This window comes from Hyla sarda (genome assembly GCF_029499605.1).
Source record: "Hyla sarda isolate aHylSar1 chromosome 1 unlocalized genomic scaffold, aHylSar1.hap1 SUPER_1_unloc_26, whole genome shotgun sequence".
Classification (NCBI taxonomy): Eukaryota; Metazoa; Chordata; class Amphibia; order Anura; family Hylidae; genus Hyla; species Hyla sarda.
The window spans coordinates 246473-268147 of record NW_026607588.1 but is presented as its reverse complement, the minus strand read 5'-3'; the positions used below and the strand labels follow the sequence as shown (position 1 = coordinate 268147).

The window sequence follows — 21675 nt, the reverse complement described above, 5'->3', positions numbered from 1 at the left end:
GTCTCATGTAATTCAGCCGCAGCTGTCAGTGAGTCTGAGATGTGTATTCAGTATTAAAGCCGTCTCATGTAATTCAGCCGCTGCTGTCAGTGAGACTGAGATGTGTATTCAGTATTAAAGCAGTCTCATGTAGATCAGCCGCAGCTGTCAGTGAGATTGAGCTATGCATTCAGTATTAAAGCCGTCTCATGTAGATCAGCCGCAGCTGTCAGTGAGTCTGAGATGTGTATTCAGTATTAAAGCCGTCTCATGTAATTCAGCCGCAGCTGTCAGTGAGTCTGAGATGTGCATTTAGTATTAAAGCCGTCTCATGTAATTCAGCCGCAGCTGTCAGTGAGTCTGAGATGTGTATTCAGTATTAAAGTCGTCTCATGTAATTCAGCCGCAGCTGTCAGTGAGTCTGAGCTATGTATTCAGTATTAAAGCCGTCTCATGTAATTCAGCCGCAGCTGTCAGTGAGTCTGAGATGTGCATTTAGAATTAAAGCCGTCTCATGTAATTCAGCCGCAGCTGTCAGTGAGTCTGAGATGTGTATTCAGTATTAAAGCCGTCTCATGTAATTCAGCCGCAGCTGTCAGTGAGTCTGAGATGTGTATTCAGTATTAAAGCCGTCTCATGTAATTCAGCCGCAGCTGTCAGTGAGTCTGAGATGTGTATTCAGTATTAAAGTCGTCTCATGTAATTCAGCCGCAGCTGTCAGTGAGTCTGAGATATGTATTCAGTATTAAAGTCGTCTCATGTAATTCAGCCGCAGCTGTCAGTGAGTCTGAGCTATGTATTCAGTATTAAAGCCATCTCATGTAGATCAGCCGCAGCTGTCAGTGAGTCTGAGATGTGTATTCAGTATTAAAGCCGTCTCATGTAGATCAGCCGCAGCTGTCAGTGAGTCTGAGATGTGTATTCAATATTAAAGCCGTCTCATGTAGATCAGCCGCAGCTGTCAGTGAGTCTGAGATGTGTATTCAGTATTAAAGCCGTCTCATGTAATTCAGCCGCTGCTGTAAGTGAGTCTGAGATGTGTATTCAGTATTAAAGCCGTCTCATGTAATTCAGCCGCAGCTGTCAGTGAGTCTGAGATGTGTATTCAGTATTAAAGCCGTCTCATGTAATTCAGCCGCAGCTGTCAGTGAGTCTGAGATGTGTATTCAGTATTAAAGCCGTCTCATGTAGATCAGCCGCAGCTGTCAGTGAGACTGAGATGTGTATTCAGTATTAAAGCCGTCTCATGTAATTCAGCCGCAGCTGTCAGTGAGTCTGAGATGTGTATTCAGTATTAAAGCCGTCTCATGTAATTCAGCTGCAGCGTCAGTGAGTCTGAGATGTGTATTCAGTATTAAAGCCGTCTCATGTAGATCAGCCGCAGCTGTCAGTGAGTCTGAGATGTGTATTCAGTATTAAAGCTGTCTCATGTAATTCAGCCGCAGCTGTCAGTGAGTCTGAGATATGTATTCAGTATTAAAGCCGTCTCATGTAATTCAGCTGCAGTGTCAGTGAGTCTGAGATGTGTATTCAGTATTAAAGCCGTCTCATGTAATTCAGCCGCTGCTGTCAGTGAGACTGAGATGTGTATTCAGTATTAAAGCCGTCTCATGTAGATCAGCCGCAGCTGTCAGTGAGATTGAGATGTGTATTCAGTATTAAAGCCGTCTCATGTAGATCAGCCGCAGCTGTCAGTGAGTCTGAGATATGTATTCAGTATTAAAGCCGTCTCATGTAATTCAGCTGCAGCGTCAGTGAGTCTGAGATGTGTATTCAGTATTAAAGCCGTCTCATGTAATTCAGCCGCAGCTGTCAGTGAGTCTGAGATGTGCATTTAGTATTAAAGCCGTCTCATGTAATTCAGCCGCAGCTGTCAGTGAGTCTGAGATGTGTATTCAGTATTAAAGTCGTCTCATGTAATTCAGCCGCAGCTGTCAGTGAGTCTGAGATATGTATTCAGTATTAAAGTCGTCTCATGTAATTCAGCCGCAGCTGTCAGTGAGTCTGAGCTATGTATTCAGTATTAAAGCCGTCTCATGTAGATCAGCCGCAGCTGTCAGTGAGTCTGAGATGTGTATTCAGTATTAAAGCCGTCTCATGTAATTCAGCCGCAGCTGTCAGTGAGTCTGAGATGTGCATTTAGTATTAAAGCCGTCTCATGTAATTCAGCCGCAGCTGTCAGTGAGTCTGAGATGTGTATTCAGTATTAAAGCCGTCTCATGTAATTCAGCCGCAGCTGTCAGTGAGTCTGAGATGTGTATTCAGTATTAAAGCCGTCTCATGTAATTCAGCCGCAGCTGTCAGTGAGTCTGAGATGTGTATTCAGTATTAAAGTCGTCTCATGTAATTCAGCCGCAGCTGTCAGTGAGTCTGAGCTATGTATTCAGTATTAAAGCCGTCTCATGTAGATCAGCCGCAGCTGTCAGTGAGTCTGAGATGTGTATTCAGTATTAAAGCCGTCTCATGTAGATCAGCCGCAGCTGTCAGTGAGTCTGAGATGTGTATTCAATATTAAAGCCGTCTTATGTAGATCAGCCGCAGCTGTCAGTGAGTCTGAGATGTGTATTCAGTATTAAAGCCGTCTCATGTAATTCAGCCGCTGCTGTAAGTGAGTCTGAGATGTGTATTCAGTATTAAAGCCGTCTCATGTAATTCAGCCGCAGCTGTCAGAGAGTCTGAGATGTGTATTCAGTATTAAAGCCGTCTCAAGTAATTCAGCCGCTGCTGTAAGTGAGTCTGAGATGTGTATTCAGTATTAAAGCCGTCTCATGTAATTCAGCCGCTGCTGTAAGTGAGTCTGAGATGTGTATTCAGTATTAAAGCCGTCTCATGTAATTCAGCCGCAGCTGTCAGTGAGACTGAGATGTGTATTCAGTATTAAAGCCGTCTCATGTAATTCAGCCGCAGCTGTCAGTGAGTCTGAGATGTGCATTTAGTATTAAAGCAGTCTCATGTAATTCAGCCGCAGCTGTCAGTGAGTCTGAGATGTGTATTCAGTATTAAAGCCGTCTCATGTAGATCAGCCGCAGCTGTCAGTGAGATTGAGATGTGTATTCAGTATTAAAGCCGTCTCATGTAGATCAGCCGCAGCTGTCAGTGAGTCTGAGATATGTATTCAGTATTAAAGCCGTCTCATGTAATTCAGCTGCAGCGTCAGTGAGTCTGAGATGTGTATTCAGTATTAAAGCCGTCTCATGTAATTCAGCCGCAGCTGTCAGTGAGTCTGAGATGTGTATTCAGTATTAAAGTCGTCTCATGTAATTCAGCCGCAGCTGTCAGTGAGTCTGAGATATGTATTCAGTATTAAAGTCGTCTCATGTAGATCAGCCGCAGCTGTCAGTGAGTCTGAGATGTGTATTCAATATTAAAGCCGTCTCATGTAGATCAGCCGCAGCTGTCAGTGAGTCTGAGATGTGTATTCAGTATTAAAGCCGTCTCATGTAATTCAGCCGCTGCTGTAAGTGAGTCTGAGATGTGTATTCAGTATTAAAGCTGTCTCATGTAATTCAGCCGCAGCTGTCAGTGAGTCTGAGATGTGTATTCAGTATTAAAGTCGTCTCATGTAGATAAGCCGCAGCTGTCAGTGAGTCTGAGATATGTATTCAGTATTAAAGCCGTCTCATGTAATTCAGCTGCAGCGTCAGTGAGTCTGAGATGTGTATTCAGTATTAAAGCCGTCTCATGTAATTCAGCCGCAGCTGTCAGTGAGTCTGAGATATGTATTCAGTATTAAAGCCGTCTCATGTAGATCAGCCGCAGCTGTCAGTGAGTCTGAGCTATGTATTCAGTATTAAAGCCGTCTCATGTAATTCAGCCGCAGCTGTCAGTGAGTCTGAGATGTGTATTCAGTATTAAAGCCGTCTCATGTAATTCAGCCGCTGCTGTCAGTGAGTCTGAGATATGTATTCAGTATTAAAGCCGTCTCATGTAATTCAGCTGCAGCGTCAGTGAGTCTGAGATGTGTATTCAGTATTAAAGCCGTCTCATGTAATTCAGCCGCAGCTGTCAGTGAGTCTGAGATATGTATTCAGTATTAAAGCCGTCTCATGTAGATCAGCCGCAGCTGTCAGTGAGTCTGAGCTATGTATTCAGTATTAAAGCCGTCTCATGTAATTCAGCCGCAGCTGTCAGTGAGTCTGAGATGTGTATTCAGTATTAAAGCCGTCTCATGTAATTCAGCCGCGGCTGTCAGTGAGTCTGAGATGTGTATTCAGTATTAAAGCCGTCTCATGTAATTCAGCCGCAGCTGTCAGTGAGTCTGAGATGTGTATTCAGTATTAAAGCCGTCTCATGTAATTCAGCCGCTGCTGTCAGTGAGTCCGTGCTGTACTACAACCACTTCTTTTATCATTCATAGATTTGTCATTACATATTAGCCCACTGAGAATCAGGATATGGCTGACAACAATCAGGACATACGTAATTCTTATCCCCGCTGCTCGGAGAAAAATAAACCCTGATAAATAACAGCAAAAATAAATGGTGTCCATATTCTGCATAATACAAGGATATGTTGAAAAAATAATAATAATCAGTGCTGGAGAATATGATAACGCTGCCCCAATTAATAATCAATGCTTAATGACCTATACCAGAATAGAGAGGGGGCGGAGACTGAGATAAGGAGCCTTCTCCTTTAAGGCAGACAATGTCTCTAATGGACAAAAATAGAAATAGTGGGGGATAACTGATTAATGTTAGTCTTAGGGAGGGAGGGACGATAGGCATAAATAAAAAATATAAAAATAACTATTTAGTATAAAGAAGAGGAAGGCATCCACGGGCATATTGTTTAGGAAGCTGGATGACCCTAAAGGGAGACATGAGAGGAGGGGGGAATTTATATGGACCTAGGGATACCTGTTCTGGCCCTATTAGGTCCTAGAGCATGTCACCTCAACCTAAGCGGCATGGACGCCCTAACAAGGGCGGTACTGAATGGCAGGAACCTCCTATTAATGCCCTAGTTCACCCTGGTTAATGGGGTGGCGCCTAGAACAAAAGATCCACTGGGATCTCCCCTAACTACCTCAATCCGCCACCCTGGGGTTGAATATACCCGTGAGCCTCTTCCAAAATATTTATATAAAGCAAGTGAACGATAGTTGTTCATTAAGGCCGTTTGGGGCCATAGTTTGCAGTCTATAGATCCATCTGCATTCTCGTTGCAGAACGGATCTATCCCAGTCTCCGCCCCTTTGTGGTGGTTGAACATGATCAATGCCGATAAATTTGATTTGTGATATATCACTATTGTGCATGGTGTTTATATGTACAGCAACTGGAGTATTTCTAGCATTTCGGACGTCTCCAACATGCTCCAGCACTCTTCGATTAAATTCTCGTATTGTTTTTCCAACATATTTCTTTCCACACAGCTAGGTAGATGACCCCTCTAGAACTACAGATAACAAAGTGTTTAATAGGGATGTTGGTGCCTGATACCGTATCTTCAAAAAGTTTAGTTTTGAGTATATGAGGACACGCGCGGCAGTGGCCACATTGAAAGCAGCCCTTCATGTTTCCCACCCCCAGCCATGTTTGTGAAGTTGTATTTTGAAAGTGGCTGTGGACTAGTTTGTCATTTACACTCAGTCCCTTACGATAAGTAATCAATGGTCTCGGTCCTACCACTTCCCTCAAATCCGGGTCCATTCTCAAAATGTCCCAGTGACGACATATTATAGTTTTCACCTCCTGGGACATGTTGTCAAATGTCCCTATGATTCTTGTATATTTATCCTCCTCCCGCCTTGGTTTTGGTGACAGTAGAGATGTTCTATCCTGGGACAGGGCTAATTGGTAGGCCCTCCGTAGGATATAGTCCGGGTAGCCACGCTGAAGGAATCGCTTTCTTAGATCTTTAGCCTGTTGTATGAATTCATCCCGATCTCAACAGTTCCTCCTGAGATGGAGATACTGCCCCCGCGGTATTCCCCTTTTGAGGGGCACCGGGTGGCAGCTCCCATCTCAGGAGGCTGTTCGTGGCTGTAGACTTTCTATAGACCGTGGTGTCTAGGCTACCCTGTATGTTCTTACTCACCGAGACATCCAAAAAGGCAAGTTTTTGTTCCTGGATCTCAAAAGGTAAAAGTAAGACCAATCTGGTTATTATTAAGATGGCTTACAACTTTTTCAAAGTTCTCTCTGCTGTCTGACCATAGTACGAAGATATCGTCTATATACCTGGACCAAAAAATAGCCTCCTCCTCTTGCTCACCCACAAACGCTATGGTTTCCTCCCACCAGCCTTGCGTGAAATTTGCGTACGATGGGGCACAGGGACTCCCCATCACAGTACCCCTAAGCTGGTCGAAGTACCGCCACTTAAATAGAAAATAATTGTGGGTGAGCGTATAAAAGAGTAGATCCAGGACAAATTGATTATGTGCCTGATGTTGAAGGCCACGGGAGGAGAGAAAATGGGAGACCGCTTGGAGCCCCACCATGTGTGGAATCGAGGAATATAAAGCCTCAACATCAATCGAGGCTAATAAAACCCCCTCATCCACAGTGCGGTCTTCAAGTTTACACAACAGGTCTAACGTATCTCGAGTGTAGGATGGAAAGGAAGTCACAAACTGTCTTAGCACCTTATCAAGATATATCCCTGCGTTCTGCCCAAGACCCCCAATTCCCACCACTATAGGCCTACCCTTAAGGGGGGTCACCCCTTTATGTATCTTTGGGAGGGCGTAAAAGGTAGGGATAATGGGGGTCTTGGGCAGCATAAACTCATATTCCTCTTGAGAGATCACGTCATTATTTCTGGCAATATCCAAGATGAGTTTTAACTCATCACAGTATTGACGGGTGGGATTGTTAGAGAGAACCTCATATGTCTGGAAGTCGTTCAGTAGACGATTGCACATTTCTTCATATTTATTCACATCAGGGAGCACAATGTTCCCCCCTTTGTCATAGGGTTTAATTATAAGATTTGTATCCATTCCCAGGGCATCCAAAGCTCTCCTCTCATTAAATAAGAGGTTATGGCGAGATTGGATGGATAGCCTGGGAATGGATCTTAAATCTCTCGTGACCAAATCCGTAAAGACATCGATGCAGGACAGATCATTAAGGGGGGGGGGGCGATGACCGACTCTTTAATTTGCAGTCTGTATAAGGGCCTTGACCCGGGATCCTCTCATTATCGGTTAAGAGTTCTACTAGGTCTCGGGTTACCCCAAGGTCATCAACTGTCAAGCCTTGTTCTCTGGCATATAGATTTATGTCCTTTATCCATAAAAATGGGTCAAAGTTAGTAGTAGGGACAAATGACAGTCCTTTACAGAGAACATTCTTTTCATGTGTCGTAAGAGTAGGAGTAGACAGATTAATGACCTGGGAGGCATAGTCAGGATCTAGGCCGGGTATCTCCCTCGATATGATCGTTCCCGCAGTTGGTAAGAATCCCTGGGACCCTCTAAAAAACCCACAGAGGAGGGTTGAGATGCATAAGACTGTCCAGATGTTGGAAAAGATTGTCCTGATGTTGTGTTCTGAGGTGGGATCCCCGAATTCCTCCCTCCTCCCCGTGTCTGTTGTGTCTGAGTATGATAGTCCTGTGGGGGTGGTGTTCTGTAGTATGTATTATTCCTAGGTCTATAGGAGCCCCTGGGTCGACGGCCTCGCTGTGTCGTGCGTCCCCTATCAAAGCGCCCTGTATTTCTTTCAGTTTCTGATGCGTCAGATGTGGAGATATCAGTTTCAGTATCTCTCTGTGTTTGTCTAGTCAGAACAGAATATACCTTATTCTCCCCGAAATCCTGCAAGTCACGGATAGAGCATTTGTCTATTGTATACCTAAATCCCCTGAAGAAGCGTAAGGGGTCATTCTTTATACCATACCCCTACATAGAAACGCGTTGGGATAAAGGGAATTTTTTTATTTACGCTGTGATAATAATTGGTATCGAGGAGCATACAATCACAGATTGGGGATGTGTTGATAACAACTACTGTCATACATCTATGTAACTTCCGTCATAGTGGACTTATAGCCCCTATCTATGCCGCAGCTTACGTGCTTTATGCACGATTGTTTTTTAACAATTTTTTGGTTTCCTATAATTGTTGGATTAATATTTTAAGTGATATAATTAAAAGTTATAGTTTATAAGGCACCTCAGTCCTTGGTAGGGACAACCTAATATCTTCTTCATTAATTGACGAGAGGTAACATGTATTAAGTGGGCAGGTATATGGCCGAGACTTTTCATACATTTAGTTTTCAGGACAACAATGGTGGAAATGTAGATGGGGGACAACAATGGTGGAAATATAGATGGGGGGACAACAATGGTGGAAATATAGATGGGGGGACAACAATGGTGGAAATGTAGATGGGGGACAACAATGGTGGAAATGTAGATGGGGGACAACAATGGTGGAAATGTGGATGGGGGACAACAATGGTGGAAATGTAGATGGGGGACAACAATGGTGGAAATGTAGATGGGGGACAACAATGGTGGAAATGTAGATGGGGGACAACAATGGTGGAAATGTAGATGGTGACAACAATGGTGGAAATGTAGATGGAGACAACAATGGTGGAAATGTAGATGGAGACAACAATGGTGGAAATGTAGATGGGGGGACAATAATGGTGGAAATGTAGATGGGGACAACAAGGGTGGAAATGTAGATGGGGACAACAAGGGTGGAAATGTAGATGGGGACAACAATGGAGGAAATGTAGTTGGGGACAACAATGGTGGAAATGTAGATGGGGACAACAATGGTGGAAATGTAGATGGGGACAACAATGGTGGAAATGTAGATGGGGGGGACAACAATGGTGGAAATGTAGATGGGGGACAACAATGGTGGAAATGTAGATGGGGGACAACAATGGTGGAAATGTAGATGGGGGGACAACAATGGTGGAAATGTAGATGGGGGACAACAATGGTGGAAATGTAGATGGGGGGACCAACAATGGTGGAAATGTAGATGGGGGGACAACAATGGTGGAAATGTACATGGGGGACAACAATGGTGGAAATGTAGATGGGGGAAAACAATGGTGGAAATGTAGATGGGGGACAACAATGGTGGAAATGTAGATGGGGGACAACAATGGTGGAAATGTAGATGGGGGACAACAATGGTGGAAATGTAGATGGAGACAACAATGGTGGAAATGTAGATGGAGACAACAATGGTGGAAATGTAGATGGGGACAACAATGGTGGAAATGTAGATGGTGGGACAACAATGGTGGAAATGTAGATGGTGGGACAACAAGGGTGGAAATGTAGATGGGGACAACAAGGGTGGAAATGTAGATGGGGACAACAATGGAGGAAATGTAGTTGGGGACAACAATGGTGGAAATGTAGATGGGGACAACAATGGAGGAAATGTAGATGGGGACAACAATGGTGGAAATGTAGATGGGGCACCTCACCTCTCCGGTCAGCAAGTGGAGGATCTCCAAGGTGAAGTGTAATATTCTCTTAGTCATCTCATTCCTGTCCTTCTCCATCCTTGGGGATCATTCAGGGGAAAAGGAGACAACTGGATCAGCTGGAGAGGAAGAGGAGACAACTGGATCAGCTGGAGAGGAAGAGGAGACAACTGGATCAGCTGGAGAGGAAGAGGAGACAACGGGATCAGCTGGAGGAGAAGAGGAGACAACGGAATCAGCTGGAGGAGAAGAGGAGACAACGGGATCAGCTGGAGGAGAAGAGGAGACAACGGGATCAGCTGGAGGAGAAGAGGAGACAACGGGATCAGCTGGAGGAGAAGAGGAGACAACGGGCTCAGCTGGAGGAGAAGAGGAGACAACGGGATCAGCTGGAGGAGACAACGGGATCAGCTGGAGGGGAAGAGGAGACAACGGGATCAGCTGGAGGGGAAGAGGAGACAACGGGATCAGCTGGAGGGGAAGAGGAGACAACTGGATCAGCTGGAGGGGAAGAGGAGACAACTGGATCAGCTGGAGGGGAAGAGGAGACAACTGGATCAGCTGGAGGAGAGGAGGACAGGGCCGTCCCTTCAATGGGTCCCACTGGACCCAGGCGGCACCTTTACAGAGGTGGCAAATTGCTGCTCTGAGATTTTTAACAAGCAGATAACATCCTCACTTATTATATATATATCATACAGGGATCACATCATATATCACATACATATCCTCACTTATTATATATATATCATACAGGGATCACATCATATATCACATACACATCCTCACTTATTATATATATCATACAGGGGTCACATCATATATCACATACACATCCTCACTTATTATATATATATCATACAGGGATCACATCATATATCACATACACATCCTCACTTATTATATATATCATACAGGGGTCACATCATATATCACATACACATCCTCACTTATTATATATATATCATACAGGGATCACATCATATATCACATACACATCCTCACTTATTATATATATCATACAGGGATCACATCATATATCACATACACATCCTCACTTATTATATATATATCATACAGGGATCACATCATATATCACATACACATCCTCACTTATTATATATATATCATACAGGGATCACATCATATATCACATACACATCCTCACTTATATATATATATCATACAGGGATCACATCATATATCACATACACATCCTCACTTATATATATCATACAGGGATCACATCATATATCACATACACATCCTCACTTATTATATATATCATACAGGGATCACATCATATATCACATACACATCCTCACTTATATATATCATACAGGGATCACATCATATATCACATACACATCCTCACACATATATATATCATACAGGGATCACATCATATATCACATACACATCCTCACTTATTATATATATATATATCATACAGGGATCACATCATATATCACATACACATCCTCACTTATTATATATATCATACAGGGATCACATCATATATCACATACACATCCTCACTTATTATATATATCATACAGGGATCACATCATATATCACATACACATCCTCACTTATTATATATATATATCATACAGGGATCACATCATATATCACATACACATCCTCACTTATTATATATATATATCATACAGGGATCACATCATATATCACATACACAACCTCACTTATATATATATATCATACAGGGATCACATCATATATCACATACACATCCTCACTTATATATATCATACAGGGATCACATCATATATCACATACACATCCTCACTTATTATATATATCATACAGGGATCACATCATATATCACATACACATCCTCACTTATATATATCATACAGGGATCACATCATATATCACATACACATCCTCACACATATATATATCATACAGGGATCACATCATATATCACATACACATCCTCACTTATTATATATATCATACAGGGATCACATCATATATCACATACACATCCTTTATTATTATATATATCATACAGGGATCACATCATATATCACATACACATCCTCACTTATTATATATATATCATACAGGGATCACATCATATATCACATACACATCCTCACTTATATATATATCATACAGGGATCACATCATATATCACATACACATCCTCACTTATATATATATATCATACAGGGATCACATCATATATCACATACACATCCTCACTTATTATATATATTATACAGGGATCACATCATATATCACATACACATCCTCACTTATTATATATATATCATACAGGGATCACATCATATCTCACATACACATCCTCACTTATTATATATATATATCATACAGGGGTCACATCATATATCACATACACATCCTCACTTATATATATATCATACAGGGATCACATCATATATCACATACACATCCTCACTTATTATATATATCATACAGGGATCACATCATATATCACATACACATCCTCACTTATTATATATATCATACAGGGGTCACATCATATATCACATACACATCCTCACTTATTATATATATCATACAGGGATCACATCATATATCACATACACATCCTCACTTATTATATATATTATACAGGGATCACATCATATATCACATACACATCCTCACTTATTATATATATATATCATACAGGGATCACATCATATATCACATACACATCCTCACTTATTATAGATATCATACAGGGATCACATCATATATCACATACACATCCTCACTTATTATATATATATCATACAGGGATCACATCATATATCACATACACATCCTCACATATTATATATATCATACAGGGATCACATCATATATCACATACACATCCTCACTTATTATATATATATATCATACAGGGATCACATCATATATCACATACACATCCTCACTTATTATATATATATCATACAGGGATCACATCATATATCACATACACATCCTCACTTATTATATATATCATACAGGGATCACATCATATATATCACATACACATCCTCACTTATATATATATCATACAGGGATCACATCATATATCACATACACATCCTCACTTATATATATATATATCATACAGGGATCACATCATATATCACATACACATCCTCACTTATTATATATATTATACAGGGGTCACATCATATATCACATACACATCCTCACTTATATATATATCATACAGGGATCACATCATATATCACACACACATCCTCACTTATTATATATATTATACAGGGATCACATCATATATCACATACACATCCTCACTTATTATATATATATCATACAGGGATCACATCATATGTCACATACACATCCTCACTTATATATATATCATACAGGGATCACATCATATATCACATACACATCCTCACTTATTATATATATCATACAGGGATCACATCATATATCACATACACATCCTCACTTATTATATATATCATACAGGGATCACATCATATATCACATACACATCCTCACTTATTATATATATCATACAGGGGTCACATCATATATCACATACACATCCTCACTTATTATATATATATATATATATCATACAGGGATCACATCATATATCACATACACATCCTCACTTATTATATATATTATACAGGGATCACATCATATATCACATACACATCCTCACTTATATATATATCATACAGGGATCACATCATATATCACATACACATCCTCACTTATTATATATATATCATACAGGGATCACATCATATATCACATACACATCCTCACTTATTATATACATATATATATCATACAGGGATCACATCATATGTCACATACACATCCTCACTTATTATATATATCATACAGGGATCACATCATATATCACATACACATCCTCACTTATTATATATATCATACAGGGGTAACATCATATATCACATACACATCCTCACTTATTATATATATCATACAGGGATCACATCATATATCACATACACATCCTCACTTATTATATATATCATACAGGGATCACATCATATATCACTTACACATCCTCACTTATTATATATATATCATACAGGGATCACATCATATATCACATACACATCCTCACTTATTATATATATATCATACAGGGGTCACATCATATATCACATACACATCCTCACTTATTATATATATCATACAGGGATCACATCATATATCACATACACATCCTCACGTATTATATATATATATATATATATCATACAGGGATCACATCATATATCACATACACATTCTCACTTATTATATATATCATACAGGGATCACATCATATATCACATACACATCCTCACTTATTATATATATATATCATACAGGGATCACATCATATATCACATACACATCCTCACTTATTATATATATCATACAGGGATCACATCATATATCACATACACATCCTCACTTAGTATATATATCATACAGGGATCACATCATATATCACATACACATCCTCACTTATATATATCATACAGGGATCACATCATATATCACATACACATCCTCACTTATTATATATATATCATACAGGGATCACATCATATATCACATACACATCCTCACTTATTATATATATCATACAGGGATCACATCATATATCACATACACATCCTCACTTATATATATATATCATACAGGGGTCACATCATATATCACATACACATCCTCACTTATTATATATATCATACAGGGATCACATCATATATCACATACACATCCTCACTTATTATATATATATCATACAGGGATCACATCATATATCACATACACATCCTCACTTATTATATATATCATACAGGGGTCACATCATATATCACATACACATCCTCACTTATTATATATATCATACAGGGATCACATCATATATCACATACACATCCTCACTTATTATATATATCATACAGGGATCACATCATATATCACATACACATCCTCACTTATTATATATATATATCATACAGGGATCACATCATATATCACATACACATCCTCACTTATATATATATCATACAGGGATCACATCATATATCACATACACATCCTCACTTATTATATATATCATACAGGGATCACATCATATATCACATACACATCCTCACTTATTATATATATATCATACAGGGATCACATCATATATCACATACACATCCTCACTTATTATATATATCATACAGGGATCACATCATATATCACATACACATCCTCACTTATTATATATATATATCATACAGGGATCACATCATATATCACATACACATCCTCACTTATTATATATATATCATACAGGGATCACATCATATATCACATACACATCCTCACTTATTATATATATATATCATACAGGGATCACATCATATATCACATACACATCCTCACTTATTATATATATATATCATACAGGGATCACATCATATATCACATACACATCCTCACTTATTATATATATCATACAGGGATCACATCATATATCACATACACATCCTCACTTATTATATATATATCATACAGGGATCACATCATATATCACATACACATCCTCACTTATTATATATATATATCATACAGGGATCACATCATATATCACATACACATCCTCACTTATTATATATATCATACAGGGATCACATCATATATCACATACACATCCTCACTTATTATATATATCATACAGGGATCACATCATATATCACTTACACATCCTCACTTATTATATACATCATACAGGGATCACATCATATATCACATACACATCCTCACTTATTATATATATCATACAGGGATCACATCATATATCACATACACATCCTCACTTATTATATATATCATACAGGGATCACATCATATATCACATACACATCCTCACTTATTATATATATATCATACAGGGGTCACATCATATATCACATACACATCCTCACTTATTATATATATATCATACAGGGATCACATCATATATATCACATACACATCCTCACTTATTATATATATCATACAGGGATCACATCATATATCACATACACATCCTCACTTATTATATATATATCATACAGGGATCACATCATATGTCACATACACATCCTCACTTATTATATATATCATACAGGGGTCACATCATATATCACATACACATCCTCACTTATTATATATATCATACAGGGAACACATCATATATCACTTACACATCCTCACTTATTATATATATCATACAGGGATCACATCATATATCACATACACATCCTCACTTATTATATATATCATACAGGGATCACATCATATATCACATACACATCCTCACTTATTATATATATATCATACAGGGGTCACATCATATATCACATACACATCCTCACTTATTATATATATATATCATACAGGGATCACATCATATATATCACATACACATCCTCACTTATTATATATATCATACAGGGATCACATCATATATCACATACACATCCTCACTTATTATATATATCATACAGGGATCACATCATATATCACATACACATCCTCACTTATTATATATATCATACAGGGATCACATCATATATCACATACACATCCTCACTTATTATATATATCATACAGGGATCACATCATATATCACATACACATCCTCACTTATTATATATATCATACCGGGATCACATCATATATCACATACACATCCTCACTTATTATATATATATCATACAGGGATCACATCATATATCACATACACATCCTCACTTATTATATATACATATCATACAGGGATCACATCATATATCACATACACATCCTCACTTATTATGTATATATCATACAGGGATCACATCATATATATCACATACACATCCTCACTTATTATATATATATCATACAGGGGTCACATCATATATCACATACACATCCTCACTTATATATATATATCATACAGGGATCACATCATATATCACATACACATCCTCACTTATTATATATATTTATCATACAGGGGTCACATCATATATCACATACACATCCTCACTTATTATATATATATCATACAGAGATCACATCATATATCACATACACATCCTCACTTATTATATATATATCATACAGGGGTCACATCATATATCACATACACATCCTCACTTATTATATATATATCATACAGGGATCACACATATAATATTTACCTCACTCACCAATTATCCTACACAAAGGTTCAGCTTCTATTTCCCCCTCTGCAGAGCACCGCCCACTCTTATCACATGACCATCCTCACAAGTATCAAAGCTATATCCTGTTCAGCCCAAACGCCTACTGGTCACATGATTGTGACATCATCACAGGTCCTGCTCCTCCAGCGTCTATCAAATACAGAGTGGGTCCTGGTCGGGCTGTGAGGATATTAACTGAGGAGGTTTGTTACAGTGTGTCACCCCAGTAGTAAGGAGATTACATGAGGAGGAGGTTTGTTACAGTGTGTCACCCCAGTAGTAAGGAGATTACATGAGGAGGAGGTTTGTTACAGTGTGTCACCCCAGTAGTAAGGAGATTACATGAGGAGGAGGTTTGTTACAGTGTGTCACCCCAGTAGTAAGGAGATTACATGAGGAGGAGGTTTGTTACAGTGTGTCACCCCAGTAGTAAGGAGGTTACATGAGGAGGAGGTTTGTTACAGTGTGTCAGCCCAGTAGTAAGGAGATTACATGAGGAGGAGGTTTGTTACAGTGTGTCACCCCAGTAGTAAGGAGATTACATGAGGAGGAGGTTTGTTACAGTGTGTCACCCCAGTAGTAAGGAGATTACATGGGGAGGAGGTTTGTTACAGTGTGTCACCCCAGTAGTAAGGAGATTACATGCGGAGGAGGTTTGTTACAGTGTGTCACCCCAGTAGTAAGGAGATTACATGCGGAGGAGGTTTGTTACAGTGTGTCACCCCAGTAGTAAGGAGGTTACATGAGGAGGAGGTTTGTTACAGTGTGTCACCCCAGTAGTAAGGAGATTACATGAGGAGGAGGTTTGTTACAGTGTGTCACCCCAGTAGTAAGGAGGTTACATGAGGAGGAGGTTTGTTACAGTGTGTCACCCCAGTAGTAAGGAGATTACATGAGGAGGAGGTTTGTTACAGTGTGTCACCCCAGTAGTAAGGAGATTACATGAGGAGGAGGTTTGTTACAGTGTGTCACCCCAGTAGTAAGGACATTACATGAGGAGGAGGTTTGTTACAGTGTGTCACCCCAGTAGTGAGGAGATTACATGAGGAGGAGGATTGTTACAGTGTGTCACCCCAGTAGTAAGGAGATTACATGAGGAGGAGGTTTGTTACAGTGTGTCACCCCAGTAGTAAGGAGGTTACATGAGGAGGTTTGTTACAGTGTGTCAGCCCAGTAGTAAGGAGATTACATGAGGAGGAGGTTTGTTACAGTGTGTCACCCCAGTAGTAAGGAGGTTACATGAGGAGGAGGTTTGTTACAGTGTGTCACCCCAGTAGTAAGGAGATTACATGAGGAGGAGGTTTGTTACAGTGTGTCACCCCAGTAGTAAGGAGATTACATGAGGAGGAGGAGGTTTGTTACAGTGTGTCACCCCAGTAGTAAGGACATTACATGAGGAGGAGGTTTGTTACAGTGTGTCACCCCAGTAGTAAGGAGATTACATGAGGAGGAGGTTTGTTACAGTGTGTCACCCCAGTAGTAAGGAGGTTACATGAGGAGGAGGTTTGTTACAGTGTGTCACCCCAGTAGTAAGGAGATTACATGAGGAGGAGGTTTGTTACAGTGTGTCACCCCAGTTGTAAGGAGGTTACATGAGGAGGAGGTTTGTTACAGTGTGTCACCCCAGTAGTAAGGAGATTACATGAGGAGGAGGTTTGTTACAGTGTGTCACCCCAGTAGTAAGGAGGTTCCATGAGGAGGAGGTTTGTTACAGTGTGTCACCCCAGTAGTAAGGAGATTACATGATGAGGAGGTTTGTTACAGTGTGTCACCCCAGTAGTAAGGAGATTACATGAGGAGGAGGTTTGTTACAGTGTGTCACCCCAGTAGTAAGGAGATTACATGAGGAGGAGGTTTGTTACAGTGTGTCACCCCAGTAGTAAGGAGATTACATGAGGAGGAGGTTTGTTACAGTGTGTCACCCCAGTAGTAAGGAGATTACATGAGGAGGAGGTTTGTTACAGTGTGTCACCCCAGTAGTAAGGAGATTACATGAGGAGGAGGTTTGTTACAGTGTGTCACCCCAGTAGTAAGGAGGTTACATGAGGAGGAGGTTTGTTACAGTGTGTCAGCCCAGTAGTAAGGAGATTACATGAGGAGGAGGTTTGTTACAGTGTGTCACCCCAGTAGTAAGGAGATTACATGAGGAGGAGGTTTGTTACAGTGTGTCACCCCAGTAGTAAGGAGATTACATGGGGAGGAGGTTTGTTACAGTGTGTCACCCCAGTAGTAAGGAGATTACATGCGGAGGAGGTTTGTTACAGTGTGTCACCCCAGTAGTAAGGAGATTACATGCGGAGGAGGTTTGTTACAGTGTGTCACCCCAGTAGTAAGGAGGTTACATGAGGAGGAGGTTTGTTACAGTGTGTCACCCCAGTAGTAAGGAGATTACATGAGGAGGAGGTTTGTTACAGTGTGTCACCCCAGTAGTAAGGAGGTTACATGAGGAGGAGGTTTGTTACAGTGTGTCACCCCAGTAGTAAGGAGATTACATGAGGAGGAGGTTTGTTACAGTGTGTCACCCCAGTAGTAAGGAGATTACATGAGGAGGAGGTTTGTTACAGTGTGTCACCCCAGTAGTAAGGACATTACATGAGGAGGAGGTTTGTTACAGTGTGTCACCCCAGTAGTGAGGAGATTACATGAGGAGGAGGATTGTTACAGTGTGTCACCCCAGTAGTAAGGAGATTACATGAGGAGGAGGTTTGTTACAGTGTGTCACCCCAGTAGTAAGGAGGTTACATGAGGAGGTTTGTTACAGTGTGTCAGCCCAGTAGTAAGGAGATTACATGAGGAGGAGGTTTGTTACAGTGTGTCACCCCAGTAGTAAGGAGGTTACATGAGGAGGAGGTTTGTTACAGTGTGTCACCCCAGTAGTAAGGAGATTACATGAGGAGGAGGTTTGTTACAGTGTGTCACCCCAGTAGTAAGGAGATTACATGAGGAGGAGGAGGTTTGTTACAGTGTGTCACCCCAGTAGTAAGGACATTACATGAGGAGGAGGTTTGTTACAGTGTGTCACCCCAGTAGTAAGGAGATTACATGAGGAGGAGGTTTGTTACAGTGTGTCACCCCAGTAGTAAGGAGGTTACATGAGGAGGAGGTTTGTTACAGTGTGTCACCCCAGTAGTAAGGAGATTACATGAGGAGGAGGTTTGTTACAGTGTGTCACCCCAGTTGTAAGGAGGTTACATGAGGAGGAGGTTTGTTACAGTGTGTCACCCCAGTAGTAAGGAGATTACATGAGGAGGAGGTTTGTTACAGTGTGTCACCCCAGTAGTAAGGAGGTTCCATGAGGAGGAGGTTTGTTACAGTGTGTCACCCCAGTAGTAAGGAGATTACATGATGAGGAGGTTTGTTACAGTGTGTCACCCCAGTAGTAAGGAGATTACATGAGGAGGAGGTTTGTTACAGTGTGTCACCCCAGTAGTAAGGAGATTACATGAGGAGGAGGTTTGTTACAGTGTGTCACCCCAGTAGTAAGGAGATTACATGAGGAGGAGGTTTGTTACAGTGTGTCACCCCAGTAGTAAGGAGATTACATGAGGAGGAGGTTTGTTACAGTGTGTCACCCCAGTAGTAAGGAGATTACATGAGGAGGAGGTTTGTTACAGTGTGTCACCCCAGTAGTAAGGAGATTACATGAGGAGGAGGTTTGTTACAGTGTGTCACCCCAGTAGTACGGAGATTACATGAGGAGGAGGTTTGTTACAGTGTCTCACCCCAGTAGTGAGGAGATTACATGAGGAGGAGGTTTGTTACAGTGTGTCACCCCAATAGTAAGGATATTACATGAGGAGGAGGTTTGTTACAGTGTGTCACCCCAGTAGTGAGGAGATTACATGAGGAGGAGGATTGTTACAGTGTGTCACCCCAGTAGTAAGGAGATTACATGAGGAGGAGGTTTGTTACAGTGTGTCATCCCAGTAGTAAGGAGATTACATGAGGAGGAGGTTTGTTACAGTGTGTCACCCCAGTAGTGAGGAGATTACATGAGGAGGAGGATTGTTAAATTTTTTCGCTGAATTTGTTATTCAGGCTTATCCTTTTCTTCACGACTGATCCAGTTGTCTCCTCTTCTCCTCCAGCTGATCCAGTTGTCTCCTCTTCTCCTCCAGCTGATCCAGTTGTCTCCTCTTCTCCTCCAGCTGATCCAGTTGTCTCCTCTTCCCCCTCCAGCTGATCCAATTGTCTCCTCTTCCCCCTCCAGCTGATCCAGTTGTCTCCTCTTCCCCTCCAGCTGATCCAGTTGTCTCCTCTTCCCCTCCATCTGATCCAGTTGTCTCCTCTTCCCCTCCGGCTGATCCAGTTGTCTCCTCTTCTCCTCCAGCTGATCCAGTTGTCTCCTCTTCTCCTCCAGCTGATCCAGTTGTCTCCTCTTCCCCTCCGGCTGATCCAGTTGTCTCCTCTTCCCCTCCAGCTGATCCAGTTGTCTCCTCTTCTCCTCCAGCTGATCCAGTTGTCTCCTCTTCTCCTCCAGCTGATCCAGTTGTCTCCTCTTCTCCTCCGGCTGATCCAGTTGTCTCCTCTTCCCCTCCAGCTGATCCAGTTGTCTCCTCTTCCCCTCCAGCTTATCCAGTTGTCTCCTCTTCTCCTCCAGCTGATCCAGTTGTCTCCTCTTCCTCTCCGGCTGATCCAGTTGTCTCCTCTTCTCCTCCAGCTGATCCAGTTGTCTCGTCTTCTCCTCCAGCTGATCCAGTTGTCTCCTCTTCCCCTCCGGCTGATCCAGTTGTCTCCTCTTCCCCTCCACCTGATCCAGTTTTCTCCTCTTCTCCTCCAGCTGATCCAGTTGTCTCCTCTTCTCCTCCAGCTGATCCAGTTGTCTCCTCTTCCCCTCCAGCTGATCCAGTTGTCTCCTCTTCCCCTCCAGCTGATCCTCTTCCCCTCCAGCTGATCCAGTTGTCTCCTCTTCCCCTCCGGCTCATCCAGTTGTCTCCTCTTCCCCTCCAGCTGATCCAGTTGTCTCCTCTTCCCCTCCAGCTGATCCAGTTGTCTCCTCTTCCCCTCCAGCTGATCCAGTTTTCTCCTCTTCTC

General features: G+C 41.1%; 2 protein-coding genes across 2 annotated transcripts in view; one reads left to right on the top strand and one right to left on the bottom strand.

The window, feature by feature from the left end:
• LOC130298152 (gastrula zinc finger protein XlCGF66.1-like) overlaps window positions 1-16681 on the bottom strand; it is a gene marked incomplete at its 3' end in the record, with an annotated part of 30426 nt that extends 13745 nt beyond the window's left edge. Inside the window, exons 1-2 of the mRNA XM_056551060.1 lie at window positions 16627-16681; window positions 9395-9573 (exon numbers count right to left, since the gene is read on the bottom strand). Coding sequence (XP_056407035.1) covers window positions 9395-9472 — 78 coding nt within the window. The remainder of the gene's footprint in view (window positions 1-9394; window positions 9574-16626) is intronic.
• Window positions 16682-16757: 76 nt separating this feature from the next.
• LOC130298153 (oocyte zinc finger protein XlCOF22-like) overlaps window positions 16758-21675 on the top strand; it is a 44598-nt gene continuing 39680 nt past the window's right edge. The window contains exon 1 of the mRNA XM_056551061.1: window positions 16758-16844. The gene's annotated coding sequence lies outside the window, so the exon portion shown is untranslated. The remainder of the gene's footprint in view (window positions 16845-21675) is intronic.